The sequence below is a fragment of the Tamandua tetradactyla genome, chromosome 16 (genome assembly GCF_023851605.1).
Source record: "Tamandua tetradactyla isolate mTamTet1 chromosome 16, mTamTet1.pri, whole genome shotgun sequence".
Classification (NCBI taxonomy): Eukaryota; Metazoa; Chordata; class Mammalia; order Pilosa; family Myrmecophagidae; genus Tamandua; species Tamandua tetradactyla.
This window is the reverse complement of record NC_135342.1, coordinates 40,300,883-40,315,275: the sequence shown is the minus strand read 5'-3', so window position 1 is coordinate 40,315,275 and position 14,393 is coordinate 40,300,883. Positions and strand designations below refer to the sequence as shown.

The 14,393-nt window shown below is 43.1% G+C and overlaps 1 protein-coding gene across 6 annotated transcripts in view; it reads right to left on the bottom strand.

Moving 5' to 3' along the window:
* Positions 1 to 10,094: 10,094 nt before the first annotated feature.
* GPT2 (glutamic--pyruvic transaminase 2) overlaps positions 10,095 to 14,393 on the bottom strand; it is a 36,924-nt gene continuing 32,625 nt past the window's right edge. For all 6 annotated transcript variants that reach the window (XM_077132320.1, XM_077132324.1, XM_077132321.1 and 3 more), the window contains 2 exons: positions 13,389 to 13,501; positions 10,095 to 12,543 (listed from right to left, as the gene is read on the bottom strand). In XM_077132320.1, coding sequence (XP_076988435.1) covers positions 12,453 to 12,543; positions 13,389 to 13,501 — 204 coding nt within the window. In that variant the 3' untranslated portion in view covers positions 10,095 to 12,452. The remainder of the gene's footprint in view (positions 12,544 to 13,388; positions 13,502 to 14,393) is intronic.

Sequence of the window (14,393 nt, the reverse complement as noted above, 5' to 3'; positions counted from 1 at the left end):
GGGGGTTTCCGATCCAATTCTCTCAGTTGGTCCGGGGGCTGCGCGTGGTGTGGGCGCCAGCCGTCTTTGTTTCAGGGGACCGCCTCTCCAATTCTCCCAGCCGGCCCGGGAAGGGGGAAGGGAGTAACTCCGGCCGCTTGCCAACCCGCCCGGTAAGGCCCGCGCGCCTCGGCGATCTCACCCGAGCTGCTTCTCTCAGCCAGCCAGCTGTTCCAGGATGGGGTACGCTGTCTTTTTTATCTCTGTTGTGGCTTTGGGCGCTTTCTGTATCGTTTCTACTCCCCGAGTAGGTGTCCTGGAGAAGAAACTAAGATCCGCGCGTCTTACTAAGCCGCCATCTTCCAGGAAGTCCTGAATGTGGTAGCATTTTATGAAATTTGAGGACATCAATTGTCCATGTTAAAAATTGAGGGGACGGGGTCGCAAAACAAGTCTCAATAAATTTAAAAAGATTGAAATCATACAAAACACTTTCTCAGATCATAAAGGAATGACGTTGGAAATCTATAATAGGCAGAGTGCCGGAAAATTCAAATATATGGAGGCGCTACAACACACTCGTAAACAACCAGTGGGTCAAGGAAGAAATTACAAGAGAAATCAGTAAATATCTTGAAGCGAACGCAAATGAAAACACAACATATCAAAATTTATGGGATGCAGTAAAGGCAGTGCTAAGACGGAAATTTATTGCCCTAAATGCCTATATCAAAAAAGAAGAAAGGGCAAAAATCGAGGAATTAATTGTCAACTTGGAAGAACTAAAGACAGAACAGCAAGTTAACCCCAAAGCAAGCAAAAGGAAAGAAATAATGAAGATTAGAGCAGAAATAAAAATTGAGGGAACAGGAGAGAGCAAGTTGGTGCTGTCTCCGCTCAGGCTTTGGTGCTTCTGGTCTTTTCCACCGCCATCCTTGGGCAGTTGGAATGTTGGGTGGTCACCCTCGGAGCACCCCTTCTGTCAAAGAAATGTGTATCTGTCAAAGATGGAAATTGCAGGGCAGTACCTGGAGCTGAGGAAGCCTGAATTAGAATCCTGACAACCTCTGAGACAAGACCCTATTAAGCTTCTCAGCTTCCTCCCCTGCAACCTGGTGAAAGTATCCAGTCGTGCTCCTGAGGCCAGATAAAAGGTCGAAATAACCATAAAACTGTACAAAATGAAAAGGTACCAGAAAGAACCATCCATAGGCTAAAGCCAGGCCAGTGAGTAATAAGGAAGGAAGCATCTCTCCCATGGCTCGACTTTGGTGAATAAAAGCACTGCAAGTAAAGTCTGCATGGTTTCTAATAAAGGATTAAAATCTAAAAAAAAAAAAAAAGCACTGCATGTACCATCCATCTGCCCTCTTCATGCAGAAAATTTCTAAATTGATAGAATTATTCACATAATTGGCACACGCCCATAATGCCCTTTAAGCCATCATTGTCTATCTTAGTAGCAAGGTCTCAAAGACTAGGGCCTCTGTTATGCCAGGCATTGCTTAGGGGTGGTGTCCCAGGCGTTTTGTATTTTAATTTTGCAAAGCTGAAATATGACATTCTAGATGCATTCAACTGCTAAGTTAGAGGGTGCGAGTTTACTTAAAAAAACCCACAACTATACCATCTGTGGGAACATCGTGGGTGAGCAGCTGCCCCTAGTGCTTAAACATTTTTTTTTCATCCAGAAATCCCTGTTCTAGGCCTTCATCCAGGGAAATTATCATGACTTTGCATAAAGATTAGATACAACAGTGTTTACTGAAAGACTGTTTATTATTGTGAGAAATTGGAGACTTCCCCCATTAGATTTTATGTCTATTCAATGACATGGCATGTAGTTATTTAAAAACAATGTTACAAAGAGTATTTTATGATGTGCTATTCATTACATAATACTTGGAAATGATTCCATTTGATGCTGGGTTTAAAAAAAAAAAATTATTAGAGAAATTGTGGGTTTACAGAACAATCCTGCACAGAACTTGGGCTTCTCAAACCCGACAGCACCACCAACATCTTGCACCTGTGTGGCACATTTGTTACAATTGTTGATAGCACTTTCAATAATTGTACTATTTTTTAACAATAGTAACCTTCATTACAACTGATGGAAGATTATTAAAATAGTGTTATTAACTATCATTTTTACATTAAGTTTGCACTTTTCTCCCATATACCTCCTATATGAAAAACTTGCATTAGTGTCGTACATTTGTTATAATTCATGTTCCTATACTTGTACTATTAACTACAGTCCTCTGTCTTTAATAGGGTTCACTAGGTCATACAGTCCTGTTTTGTCCTTCAGTTTTTATTCTAGTAACACAGACATCCTAAATTTCTCCTTTTAACCGCATTCACCTATACAGTTCAGTGTCGTTAACTACAGTCACAATAATGCACTACTAAGCACCACCCTCCGTTTCCAACTTCTACCATCAATGCTGCTGCTTTTTAAAATTTTTTAAATTTTATTAAATACCGAAAAAACACCAAATAAACGCAAACATTCCTATTTTGATCATTCCGTTCTACATATATAATCAGTAATTCACAATAAATGATGCTATTTTTAAAATGTATGTTTGCATAGCTGTTCTCTTAGGATGTACACAATGTTGAAAATACTGATTTGGGTGGGGCCTTCAAGGATTGTGGGAGTTGAAAAATGTCTTTTTTATGAACCTTTTCAAACATCCACAAAAGCAAAGAGAATAGGTTTTCTAAGAACCTCTGTACACTCATTGCTCTTTCATCAATTATTTTAATTTTTTGCTACACTTGCTTCACATACTCTTTTTTTAAGACTTACTTTGTCTCCCTCTCTCCTCCTGAAGTATTTTAAAGCAAATCTCAGACATCACTGTATTTTATCCTTACATGATCCAACATGAACCTTTAAAAAGGACATGCTTATGTGTCTACAATACCATTATCATGTCTAATAAAATCAACAGAAATTGCTCCCTATTCTGCACTATCCAGTTTGTATTCACATTTCTATGGGTGATTTCCTCTTCATTTTTTCTTATCTGCATTGTCTTTTTTTTTTTTTTACAATAAACAACATTTAATATTAAAAAGCAAGAATTTTTTTAAAAATTAAATCCTTGAATTTCCACATTTTCCCTCAGTAACACACTTATCACACTAAACAATTATATAGGATAGCTAAAGGATCCAGCAATGCTCCAAAGACAAATATGGGCTTAAAACTTTTTAGCAATTTAATGATTGTCAAGAATTTTTAAGAATTATTCTTAAGGATTTGCCAGCTTAAGTATTTTAGGTCAAACAACATTTTAGGCAGGGCAAAGGAAGGAGGGGACTCCTTGTCTTTAAGAAAGAGAGAGAGAGAAAAAAAGACATCTTTCCATAATCAAATAGCCAAATAACATTTGGGTACAGTTTAATCTCAAATGTTCCCCAGTAGGCCCCCTGCTCAGGATCCACACTGCCTGCCTTAGACAACCAGAAACAGTCCCAGATTATCGCCTATGAATGGCTATGGTCATAGTATTTCCTTCTCCGAGTTCTCTGTGCCAAAAAAACAAGCTGAAAGGTTTATTTGAGCATCTACAACTATATATATATATATATGATGGGTTTTTTCATGTTTTTTTTTCCCCCAATGCAAACACTAACATATGGTTTGGCTCAAATAACTTGGGCAAGAGAAAGGATTTGTTGGCTCTTAGAATCCAAGAAATCCGATAACCAAGCCATGGCAAGGGCTGGGATGTCCTTGGGGACTCTCAAAGCAACTGAAAGATTTCAGGGCAAAACACACAAAGGCTTCTGGGCAGTGGATTCTTGTCTCTGTGTCTCCCTGAATTTCAGCTTTGTTCCATCACTGAAAACCCCTTTTCCTCCATGAGGCAAGAACCATGTTTGTTTTGGGGGCCTGAGTTTGTTTGGTATTTGTTCTAGTTTGCTAGTGCTGGAATGCAACACACCAGAGACGGATTGGCTTTTAATAAAAAGGGATTTATTTTGTTAGTTCTTCAGAGGAAAGGCAGCTAACTTTCCACTGAGGTTCTTTCTTACGTGGGAAGGCACAGGGTGGTCTCTGCTGGCCTTCTCTCCAGGCCCCTGGGTTCCAACAACTTTCCCCAGGGTGACTTCTTCCTGCATCTCCAAAGGCCTAGGCTGAGCTGCGAGTGCTGAGATGAGGAATGCCAAACGGCTAGGGCTGTGCTACGTTGTGCTCTCTCATTTAAGCACCAGCCAATTAAGTCAAACGTCATTCATTGCAGCAGGCCCGCCTCCTAGCCGACTGCAGATGTAATTAGCAACAGATGAGGTTCACGTACCATTGGCTCAAGCCCACAGCAACAGAACTAGGTGTCTTCACCTGGCCAAGTTGACAACTGAATCTAACTACCACAGTATTTTTATGATTTCAGCCTCTGGAGAATTAGACTCTGTGTTTCAAGTTAGAAAAATCTGGGAATGGACTCATTGACCCACCCAAATACCAGAAGATGCAGACTCATGTAAAATAAGGTCCCAGGATTTGGACAAGGAGAATCCAGTCAGACAATACCACAGATGCCCACTGCTATGCTCTGTGTGGCGTCTGCAATAGCTACTTCAAGTTAATAGTGTATCTTGGGAGACTTTTCTCATCAATCAATATAGACATATTCATCTGGATTAATAGCTGCATAGCATTCCTTTGAAGGGAAACACCAGACTCTTATTAATGGATATTTAGAATTCTTTTCTCTTTTGACTATGGCCATCAAAGCTACCAACAGCATCCTTGTCCAACGTATCTTTCACACCTGGGAAAGTGTCCTAGAATAAATTTATAAGGGTAGTATTCCTTGATAAAAGGACATATTTCTCTTAATTGTTCAGTCTATTGAATTATAATTTACATACAGCAAAATGCACAAACCCTAAGTGGACAGTTCCATAAGTTTTGACAAATGAATATACCAGTGTACCCCACAGCCCTATGGAAATTTTGCTTCAGGCCATGATGGAATAGAAGGGACTATATTTACCCTCTCACCTTAAAACTAAAAAACTGGGGGGGAAAACACCATAGAACAACAGTTTTCTGACATTGGACAACAGACGGCACAAGACAGTGATCCCCGAGAGAGGGGAAACAAATGAAGTGACCTTCAGGATTGCTCCACCTTTCTGCAGAGAGTTTCCAGGCCACCACATAGGAGAGGGCCCAAACAGAGTCTTCTTATGCATGGCTTTGTGGACATATATTTTTACTTTTCCTAGCAAGGAGTGGACTTTCTGTGTCACAAAGTAGATGTTTGTCTAACTTTATAAGAAATGACATTTGCTAAAGTGGTTGTGTCATTATTCATCCCCACCAGCAACGTATGAGATTTTGATGCCCCACAGCCTCAACACATTTGATATTGTCAATCTTTCTCACTTTAGCCTTTCTCTTGGTATTCTCTGTGGTTTTAATTTGCATTTGCCTGATGACAAATGCTGTTGAGCATCTTTCCATGTGCTTATTGGCCATTTATATATCTTCTTTTGTGAACTGTCTGCTCAAATCTTCCCTCCATTTTTTATTGGGTTGTTTGTGGTCTTCTTGTTGAGTTGTAGAACTTCTTTATATATTCTGGATACAAGTCCTTTATCATATCTATGTTCTGAAAATGTTTTTTTCCAGTTTATGGCTTGTTTTTTTGTTTTCTTAACGGTCTTTTAAAAACCAGAAATTCTTCAACTTGATGACATCTTTATCAATTTTTTCATTTATGATTTGTGCCTTTGTATACAAAGAAATATTTATCTACCTCAGATTCACAAAAATCTTTTCTTCTAGAAGCTTTATAGTTTTAGCTCTTATGTCTTACATCTGTGATCCATCTCAAATTTTGTGTATGTGTAAGGTAGGGGTTGAGGTTTATTTTTCGCCTACGTGATACCAGTTATTGCAACACCATTTGTTGAAGAGATTTTTCTTTCCCACTGTGTTGCTTTGGCATGCTTGTCAAAAAGTATTTTGTCAATACAAGTATATCAAAGCAATGTATACATATATGGGAGGGGGTGTCTATTTTATGCCAAAGTGACAAATGCATGTGATCCTATTTTGGACTCTATTTTGTTCTACTATCTGTCTGGCTTTCACCAATATTACATTGCCTTGAATGCTGGTATTTTAGAGTAGGCAGACATATGTATATTTAATGTCGATGCTGCCAACTTGCCCTCCCAAAAGGTTGTACAAATTCACACCCCTCCCAACATTCTATCAGGGTTGGCTTCTCCCCCCTCCACCACCATAAGGCATTATCAACCTTATAAACCAACAGATCCTGTCTTATTCACCACTGTATCCCCATTGCTTAGCATTATACCTGACACACAGATGCTCAGTCAGCGTTTGCTGAAAAAATTATAGGATTTTTTAGGATTTCTATAAACACTGTCAACATCTATTAAACTGCCCTGATAGGTAACAAAGATGAGACAATCATATAAAACTCCAGGCAGATGTTTCTGAAAGTCCAAAAGGACTTTGTCATTAGGATTTGGATATAGCCACAGAAATAAAAACAGCGAAATCTTTGCAGCACTTACTATGCACCAGGCATGTTTAATTCTCACAATTCAACGAAATAGCTATAATTTTTAACTTCATTTGCAGATGAGGTAGCTGAGGCAAAATGCAGTTCAGTGTCAGAGAGGTTAAGTAAAAAGTCCTTTGGGGGTAGACCCAACCCTCTGTAAACACCAAGGAACTCATGAGCTCAATTCCCTAACTGGTGCCAGCAAGTCCTAATGGTGGGAACGTAACCTGCACTGAACGCCAATGTCGACGGCACTGTCCTCACGAGGTAAGTGTGCTTCATCCTTAACAACAGGCTGTGGAATGACTGAAAGAATCTGGTAGCCCATCCTAAAAACACTTTTTACAACTGTGTTCTCACTGGACCCAGTACATTTTTCTTTTCAGAAAGTGCGGCTAAAAAAAGAAGTTAAAACTGACAATAAAATTAATAATAATTACTCACTTGTGTACTCTGGCTAACAGAATATGTTTAAAAAGTGTATCCGCCATAAGTAGGCGGATGGACTTGCGCTGAGGAAGACTGCACAGCAACAGCCCTGTGTCCGCATTAGCTACGGCCGGGAAGGAGGAGGGCCCCAGCACCCGGCTCCTTGCTTTGGTAGGCTTGTTCTTTACTGTTGGTGTAATTATAGGGAAAATCGCCGTGTAGGGGCTGCATGCAAAGGATGGTAATTTGGATGATGAATCTGCCGTATCACAGAATTTACCTTTATCATAACCATGTATAAAAAGAAATTAACGTATGATGTCATTTCCCAGATACTGCCTTTAAATTACCCCTCTCGCGCACACACATACACAAACACACACACGACTCTAACAGTGTAACAATCTTTTAGAAGGTTTAAATGTATAGTAAATGATTGGAGGGTAAAGAATGGCCTTTATTAAATGATAAAGGAAACCATGATTAATACCACACTCACATGTTGTAAATGTCATTTAAAACATTGTTAGGCTTTGGGACATGTCGCTGGATTACCTCTCCTAAAACAAGACATTCCTCCTCGCCTGTTGGTGCTGGCCTTTGGAAGCTGGAGCCCCGCCCAGCGGGCAAGCGTTTTCGCCTCCATGTAGTCCCCCATCAATCACACTGCTCACTCATTCCTGAGGCTTCGTTTCTGTGTCTCCAGTTCTGTCCACATCATCAGTTCCTGGGGATGGATGGACGGAGTCAGACGCTGAAAAGAACTGCACTGTGGCAACGTCAGATGTGCTCATCATGAATGAGGGCATATCTTGGCTGATTGACCGAACGCTTTGGAAAAAAAGTCAATGCTTTGTTCTCTAAAAGAACCAAGCTAAATTACTATTGGTTCATGTAGTGACACTGAACTGTTATTCAGAGATGTTTAATGCATATTTAACTTATTTAATGTATGTCATCTCATGTTTTCTTCTTGTCACAAAATTTTGATTAATGCTGTGGCCTAAAACTCACCTGTGCTACCTACCGCCAGTGGGTTATGCTGGCACTGCTGCTGGAGTGCCGTGGGCTCCTCTCTGGAGGTTTCTGGGCACTATATACCTGTGGAAGGTGTGACTCTGTTGAATTTTGGAAACAGCAGTCAGGATGTGTTTTTCTGTGTAAATCACAACTGTCATAGGGAGGGAAATTCTTAGTAGCAACAGTCAAGTCTAGATTACCTCTTCAATGGAGAAGAGTAGCTGATCTTAAAGAGGTGGACATACTGTTTTTCCACTATCCCCCAACCACCATCTGTACTTCCAGCACACATGTCCCTAGGTCTGGCCTGGACTTTCTCAATGTGGCCCTACATTGGAGTCATGAAAAGTGAGTCAGGCTGCAGAGTGGCAGGAGAGAGGAACCAGCTAGGGGGTAGGGAGGGGATGGTGAGAGAGACTCTTCAAGTAATCCATCAAGTAGTAACTGAGAGTTTGACTGTGAATCAATTTTATGCCGTAAAAGACCAATCCAATCCCATTGACTATGTGGCATCTTAAAAAGAAAAAAATTAAAATAGAGCCCCAAAATTAAAACAAACAAACAAACAACAAAAAAAAACGTGAATGTTCTCAAAATATCTGATTATCTCTTAAGGAGAGCTGAGTGCGTGATTGGCAGTAAGTTTCTTCTTTGCTTTTCTTGGCTTTGGGGCAGGCTGTCAAACGTAGGCTTCCTGGTGGGAGGCACTGAGGGGAGGCAGGTAGATAACCCAGCCCTAGGCCAGGCGTGTCAATCCTCTCCCCTCATGCCTCTGACATCCTTTTTTTTGAAAACCCCAACCCACAGGTGGATAGTTATGAGCACGGAACAGCCTCGCGGTGGCCATTCTTGTACATGATCCCAAGACAGCAACCTGTAAGCTTCTTGAAGTCAGTGATGATGACTTATTAGCTTTTGACTTCACATTCTCTACAATTCCTGGTTTATATTGGGTTTTGTTTTGTTTTGTTTTTAAACCTATTCTGAATATCTTGAGTGTGGTTTCAGCAAACTCTAAACTGAAAATCATTTAGAGTAACTGTTCCAATACCTATATTTAACTGACTTTCCATATAATAAAATACATCAAGTTTACTCCCCAGATGGACGAATCTATGTGTCCCTGTGTGTGTGTGTGTGTGTGTGTGTGTGGTAGGGCGAGGGAAGAGGGAGGAAGCATCTCCAGTCCACTTGGGTATCAGCAGTGAGCCTCACAATCCCTCACTACCTGGACACATCATCTGTGGTACCTGACTTTGTTGATGCATTCCACCTCCAACCCTGTCTTCCAGGAAATGGCTTCTCCTCGCCTCCAATGTTATGGCTCACGTGGATCTGGTGGACCCCAAACCCTTTTCCACCTTCTGCATGAATACAGCCAAAGTACTCTCATCCCATGGGCCAGAGCTTACTTCAGGGAAGGGCACATGAACTGAGGCTGCCAATCAGAGCTCTTTCTTGGGATTGTCCAATGTGGAGCTGGACAAGACAGTCCTTTGCATTTTAACAATGTGAACAGAAGAATCAAAGCTTCCTTCTAGCACTAATTTCCTTTGTTCTGCTTAGATTACCGTGAGTGGGCTCCTATCTCTTTCACCTGAGTCCTTTTTTTTTTTCCTTTTGTCTATTTTCCAAATTTTCTTCAATAAAGACTAAAATTTTAGTTTAGGGGAATTCCACAGCCATGCATTAAAATTGAATATAAAGTAAAATATGGAGAAAATCAATGCAATTCCTTGTATAGCCAGTTCCTCCTCTCCCCACAGGCCTCACAGTGCTTCTTCTCCACCTCCTCCCCAAACCCCCAAAAGAAGCTGTTCTTATTTCACTTCTATCAGAAAGCAAATCTCTGTATGTACTTAAGCAACTTTGATTTTAAAGAATCCATAAAGTTTCCCCACGTAAAATAACAGCAACTCGGGGTCCTTATTCAGATTGGCATTTGAGAGGAAATAAAAGCCAAGATGTGATTAGAGTTTATATTTGAGTAAAAATACTTGCTATGGTGCTCAAAACATGAATTATGAAAAATGAACATGTAAAATTGGGGATGTCCATTCGATTTTAAGATTTAAACACAAGGAAAATCAAACACAGCCAGAATTTTGGACACATATTTTATTGTTTAGAAATTTCCAGCAGGGCTATCATTAAGTACCTTGTACAGGAAATACCTGGTAGAAACCGAATTGGAAACTGGAAAACAGGCACAGGCAGGCCTGTCTGCAATTCGTGCAAACTTCACACATTCAAATAGAAGAACCAGCTGGCCTCACGGTCCAAGGCAGCATGTCAGGTCCCAGATCCAGCCCAGCTCAGTGCTTCCCCAGCTCCACCCACACGTGGATCCGGATAAACACAGAAAACTGCACAGGTGTAGACTCAAAGTGTGACCCCAAATGACAACTTTCTCTGGTGGTGCCCTGACAGGAAAGGCACCAGAATAGAATTTGTAGAAAATCAAATCTATCAATAAAGATCAGCGCTTCAATCTGAAATCAACCTCCTTGACTAGCTGACCTTATGCTTGCATTTTTAAAAAAAGCAAACCAAGTGTCTACAGCATATTAAAAAAATCATGTAAACTCTGCAAAGTTTTTATGGGTTATTTATAATCTGAAGAGATATATAAAAAACTATTGGACGTGTTAAGACTATAAATACTAACCCCTCCTCCCCCCCATGAAAAAAGCAATTATTACAAAAATATAAAAAATATACTAGCTTCCACCATTTGACTTTTCCACTCACACAGAATGTATTGAGTGACTATTAACCTTCCTAAGCAATGTATTAGAAATCTTGCACCTCTGGGACACATTCTGGTTTATATACCATGTAGCAAGTGCAAGTGCAATTTTTCTTTTCTTTTTTTAAGGGAAAAAAAAAGTTCCAAAGCATTCCCTTTTGTGATTTGAAATTGTGGCTATTTTCTTCTTAGGGACTGTAATGCTACTGAGTGATGGAGTTTGAAGTTTTCTATTGCATTCCCTGCATGGACCCAGCTGGCATCAAAGGCAGCTTGCAAACCCCACTCCTCTACCCTCTTCGAAATCCTCTTTCCAGCTCCTTCAATCCCATTTTGGGACTTACTGGGTGCCCCACACTCCTTGAGCTGGCCTTGGCTTTCCTAACCACTCCTGGGGAAGGCAGAGGGTAAGCAGGGAGGGCTTTTGGTGAAGAAAAACATACCAAGCCTGCTGCTGCCCGGAGCTGCTTTCTTGGAGTCTGGGTTGGGCCCCGTCCTGGGTTGGCTAATGCTGGGGAAGTGGCATGCCTGGTGGACGATACCTGCTGGTCTGAGAGGCAGCTAACACTACAGGACAGTTAGTCTGGGAGGGGAGTCAGCAGCCAGCATGGAAAGAGGCAGACACTTTGTATTAAGTTAAAACACTTGGATAAACTTTGAATCAGATCACACGTACTCCTCCACAGCAGCCAAGTTACCAGGCACTTTGACCAATTAAGCTAAGGAATGGACTAAATTTAACAATTCAACAGATACTACAGGGGCTTGATTGTCCTCCAGTCCTTGAGGCTCGCCCTGATGAGGGTATTTTCAGACTTTCCTTTTCCTTCCTGCCGCCAGCAGGGGGCGATGTATGTAAAGGCTCAAGCCCTTGGGAGCAAACCAGCAGCAGGATGGATCCACATTCCACTGGTCAGTCCTTCCATGCTAAACGGGACACTGCTGGGCAAGCACCCCGTATCACTGAAACCCAGACACCTCTCAGACAGGGGTCCCAGCTTAGGCATGTGGAGGGAACCCATCATAGCCAAGCAGAATCCTTCCCACCTCCTGCACAGCTCTGAAATAAGACATGTTCGACTTGAGTTGGCTCAAATCCACTCACACCCTGGCAGGACCCTTTGAACTTGGTCTAGGTCGCTGTGCCTGCCACAGTCCAGACTGGCTTCCTGTCCACCTTGTGTGCTGCTGCCCTCACCTTGTCTGAGAGGAGCTGCCTACCTCCAGCCCAGAATCCAGGCTCCACTGTTTGACACCACTGAGGGTTTTATTTCATCAAGCTGGTGAGTTTGGGGTTTCCAGTCCGTCATGGTATACATGACATTTCCCACACCTGCTCGTTTCTCCAGAGCTGAAGCATCTCACCCAATACACCCTGGTTGTGTGGAAACCTCAAACGAACTTTCTGAAAGCAACATCAACAGATTTGGAGAACCCTGGCCGTGTTTGCTGAGTGAGTCCCTCTACTTTGGTTGCATCAAAACACAGGACCTCCAAGACATCGCAGATTCACATTTGCTTAGAAGAGAAGTGCTCCAACATCAAGGCACAGAGAAAGGGGTCTCCTGGGACAGAATGATGATGAATTCGACCAGTGACCTCTAGGAAGTCTGCGGCAGAGTCACTGGAGAAGGGGGGATAAGTCTGGGCCGACCCAGGTGCCATGAGAAGGAAGGCCCGAGGGCAGCCTCCCCGGCACTGTGGGGCCCTCATGCGTACTCCTCCAGGAACTTTATGTGGAAGTCCTTCACCTTCTGTAGGACCGTCTTCAGCTTTTCCACTGGAGGGAGAATGGTCATTCTATCAGGAAAGAAAACAGCATCAGACAGGATGCAAGCTGCCCCGGAAAAAGGGAGAGGAAAGAACCCACACTGTGTTCTTGCACCGACAAGAGAGGAGATAAGCAGGTATGGATAAGTGGCATGAGGAAGGACAGGCTGGTCTTGTTTGTGCCATAGCTCCAGCCTCTGGACAGCGCCAGGCACTTGTTAAACCACTTCTTGACAGCACTATGAATCACTGAGGGGAGCCTAAGGGTGGAAAGCTAACCACATAGTTTGTCCGTCTAGGGAACGCTGTCCATGACCTTGGCTAAGTAAGACTTGAGTTTCTAGGACTTGCTAAACTTATGACATTTCTTTTTTTAGCATCTGCTGCAGGAGACATCTGAGCATGCCAAGGCAAGGGGAAGATGCTGTTCTGAATAGAAACGGCTTTGCTGGGGAAACCTTTGCAGAGTGCTCCATCCTGCTCAGCTCTGGGGCCCACGGGCCCACTGTGCAGCCTAGCATTGCTCAAGCACTTACTATGCTCCAGGCAGCGTGGACCCACTTGGGTGCTGCCTGCTGCTATCAGGAGCTTAAAGGGGACAGGGAAATAAAGAAGGAAACATATTGCCAAGACTAAGTCCAATGGGACAAAGTGGAGAGAGACAGAGCAGTCAAGGAAGACCTCTCAGGGAGGTGGCCTCGGGACCACTCCCTGGGCAGAGGGTCTGTACTTGAGTCTGCTGGAGGCCAGCACGGGGCAGGGTGAGAAGTGTCACAGAAGGGACAGCAGAAGGACCACTTATCTTGGTCTCTGGAGCCAGCCTTGTTAAGAAGCCCAAGATTCCCAGGATAGACCCAGCATAGAGGAAGCTGTACCTGAAGTGGTAAGTGTTTTCTCTCTGTCCGAAGCCGCTGCCAGGTACAACACAGATGCCAGTCTCCTCAAGGAGTTTTAGGCAGTAGAACATATCCGGGGCCAGTTTACGGGCCTAAAGAAGCAGGACAGAACTAGGGCTCATTCCTGGTTTCGCACTGCACATAAATGCCATTAAAAACTCAAAGCTAAACACAACCTAAATGACAGGTTCTCTCTCCCAAAGCAGGACACTGGAGCTCTGCTGGGAGCTGGTGCAGGAGCAAGGTTTTGAAAGACGTCTTGCGAGAGCCACAGGCTGAGGCGCTTCTGCACCAGGCTGTTTCCTGTGTACCTACCCCAGGTGAGCACGCCTGGTGGCCTCCTATATGCCAAGCCACATTGTGCCCGCCATGGGCCTGAGGTTTGTGCCCAGTGGAGCTCTCAGGATACACTGGAGATGGTGCTTCTTGCACACTGCATAACAATCCTGGGGAAGCCTCATCAATACTGAGTCTCAGGCTCCACCCTCAGGGTTTCTAAGATTTCACAAGGTATTCAGGGTGACGAGGGGCTGGCAGGAGGCAGCACTTTCAGGAACACAACTGTGGCCTTTACTCCTCAAAGTGGGGTGTGTGGCACCACTTCAGGCGCTGTTAGAAATGTAGACTCTTGGCTTCTGCAGACTTTGGGAGCTAGAACTGGCTTCTAAAGACCCCCTAGGTGACTCATGTTTGAGAAACACGGCTCCGGGACATGCAACTGGGCTGAAGAAACAGTTCCTGGCACTTACCAGAAACTGTCCAGTGTCAAATGTACCACATTGGGAGCAGCAATCCATTTCAGCACTAACAGAGCCCAGATCAACCCTGCTCCCTGCCCACCACACCTGGTAGGCTGGCTCTGAGAGGCCCTCTGCCTTTATACCACCTGGCTGAGCGGTCCCCAAAGCTAAGAGACCCATTAGAGGTCAGATTCTGGGACCAGTAACTCTGCTCCCCAAGGCAAGAAGCAGCTCCCCCCATGGG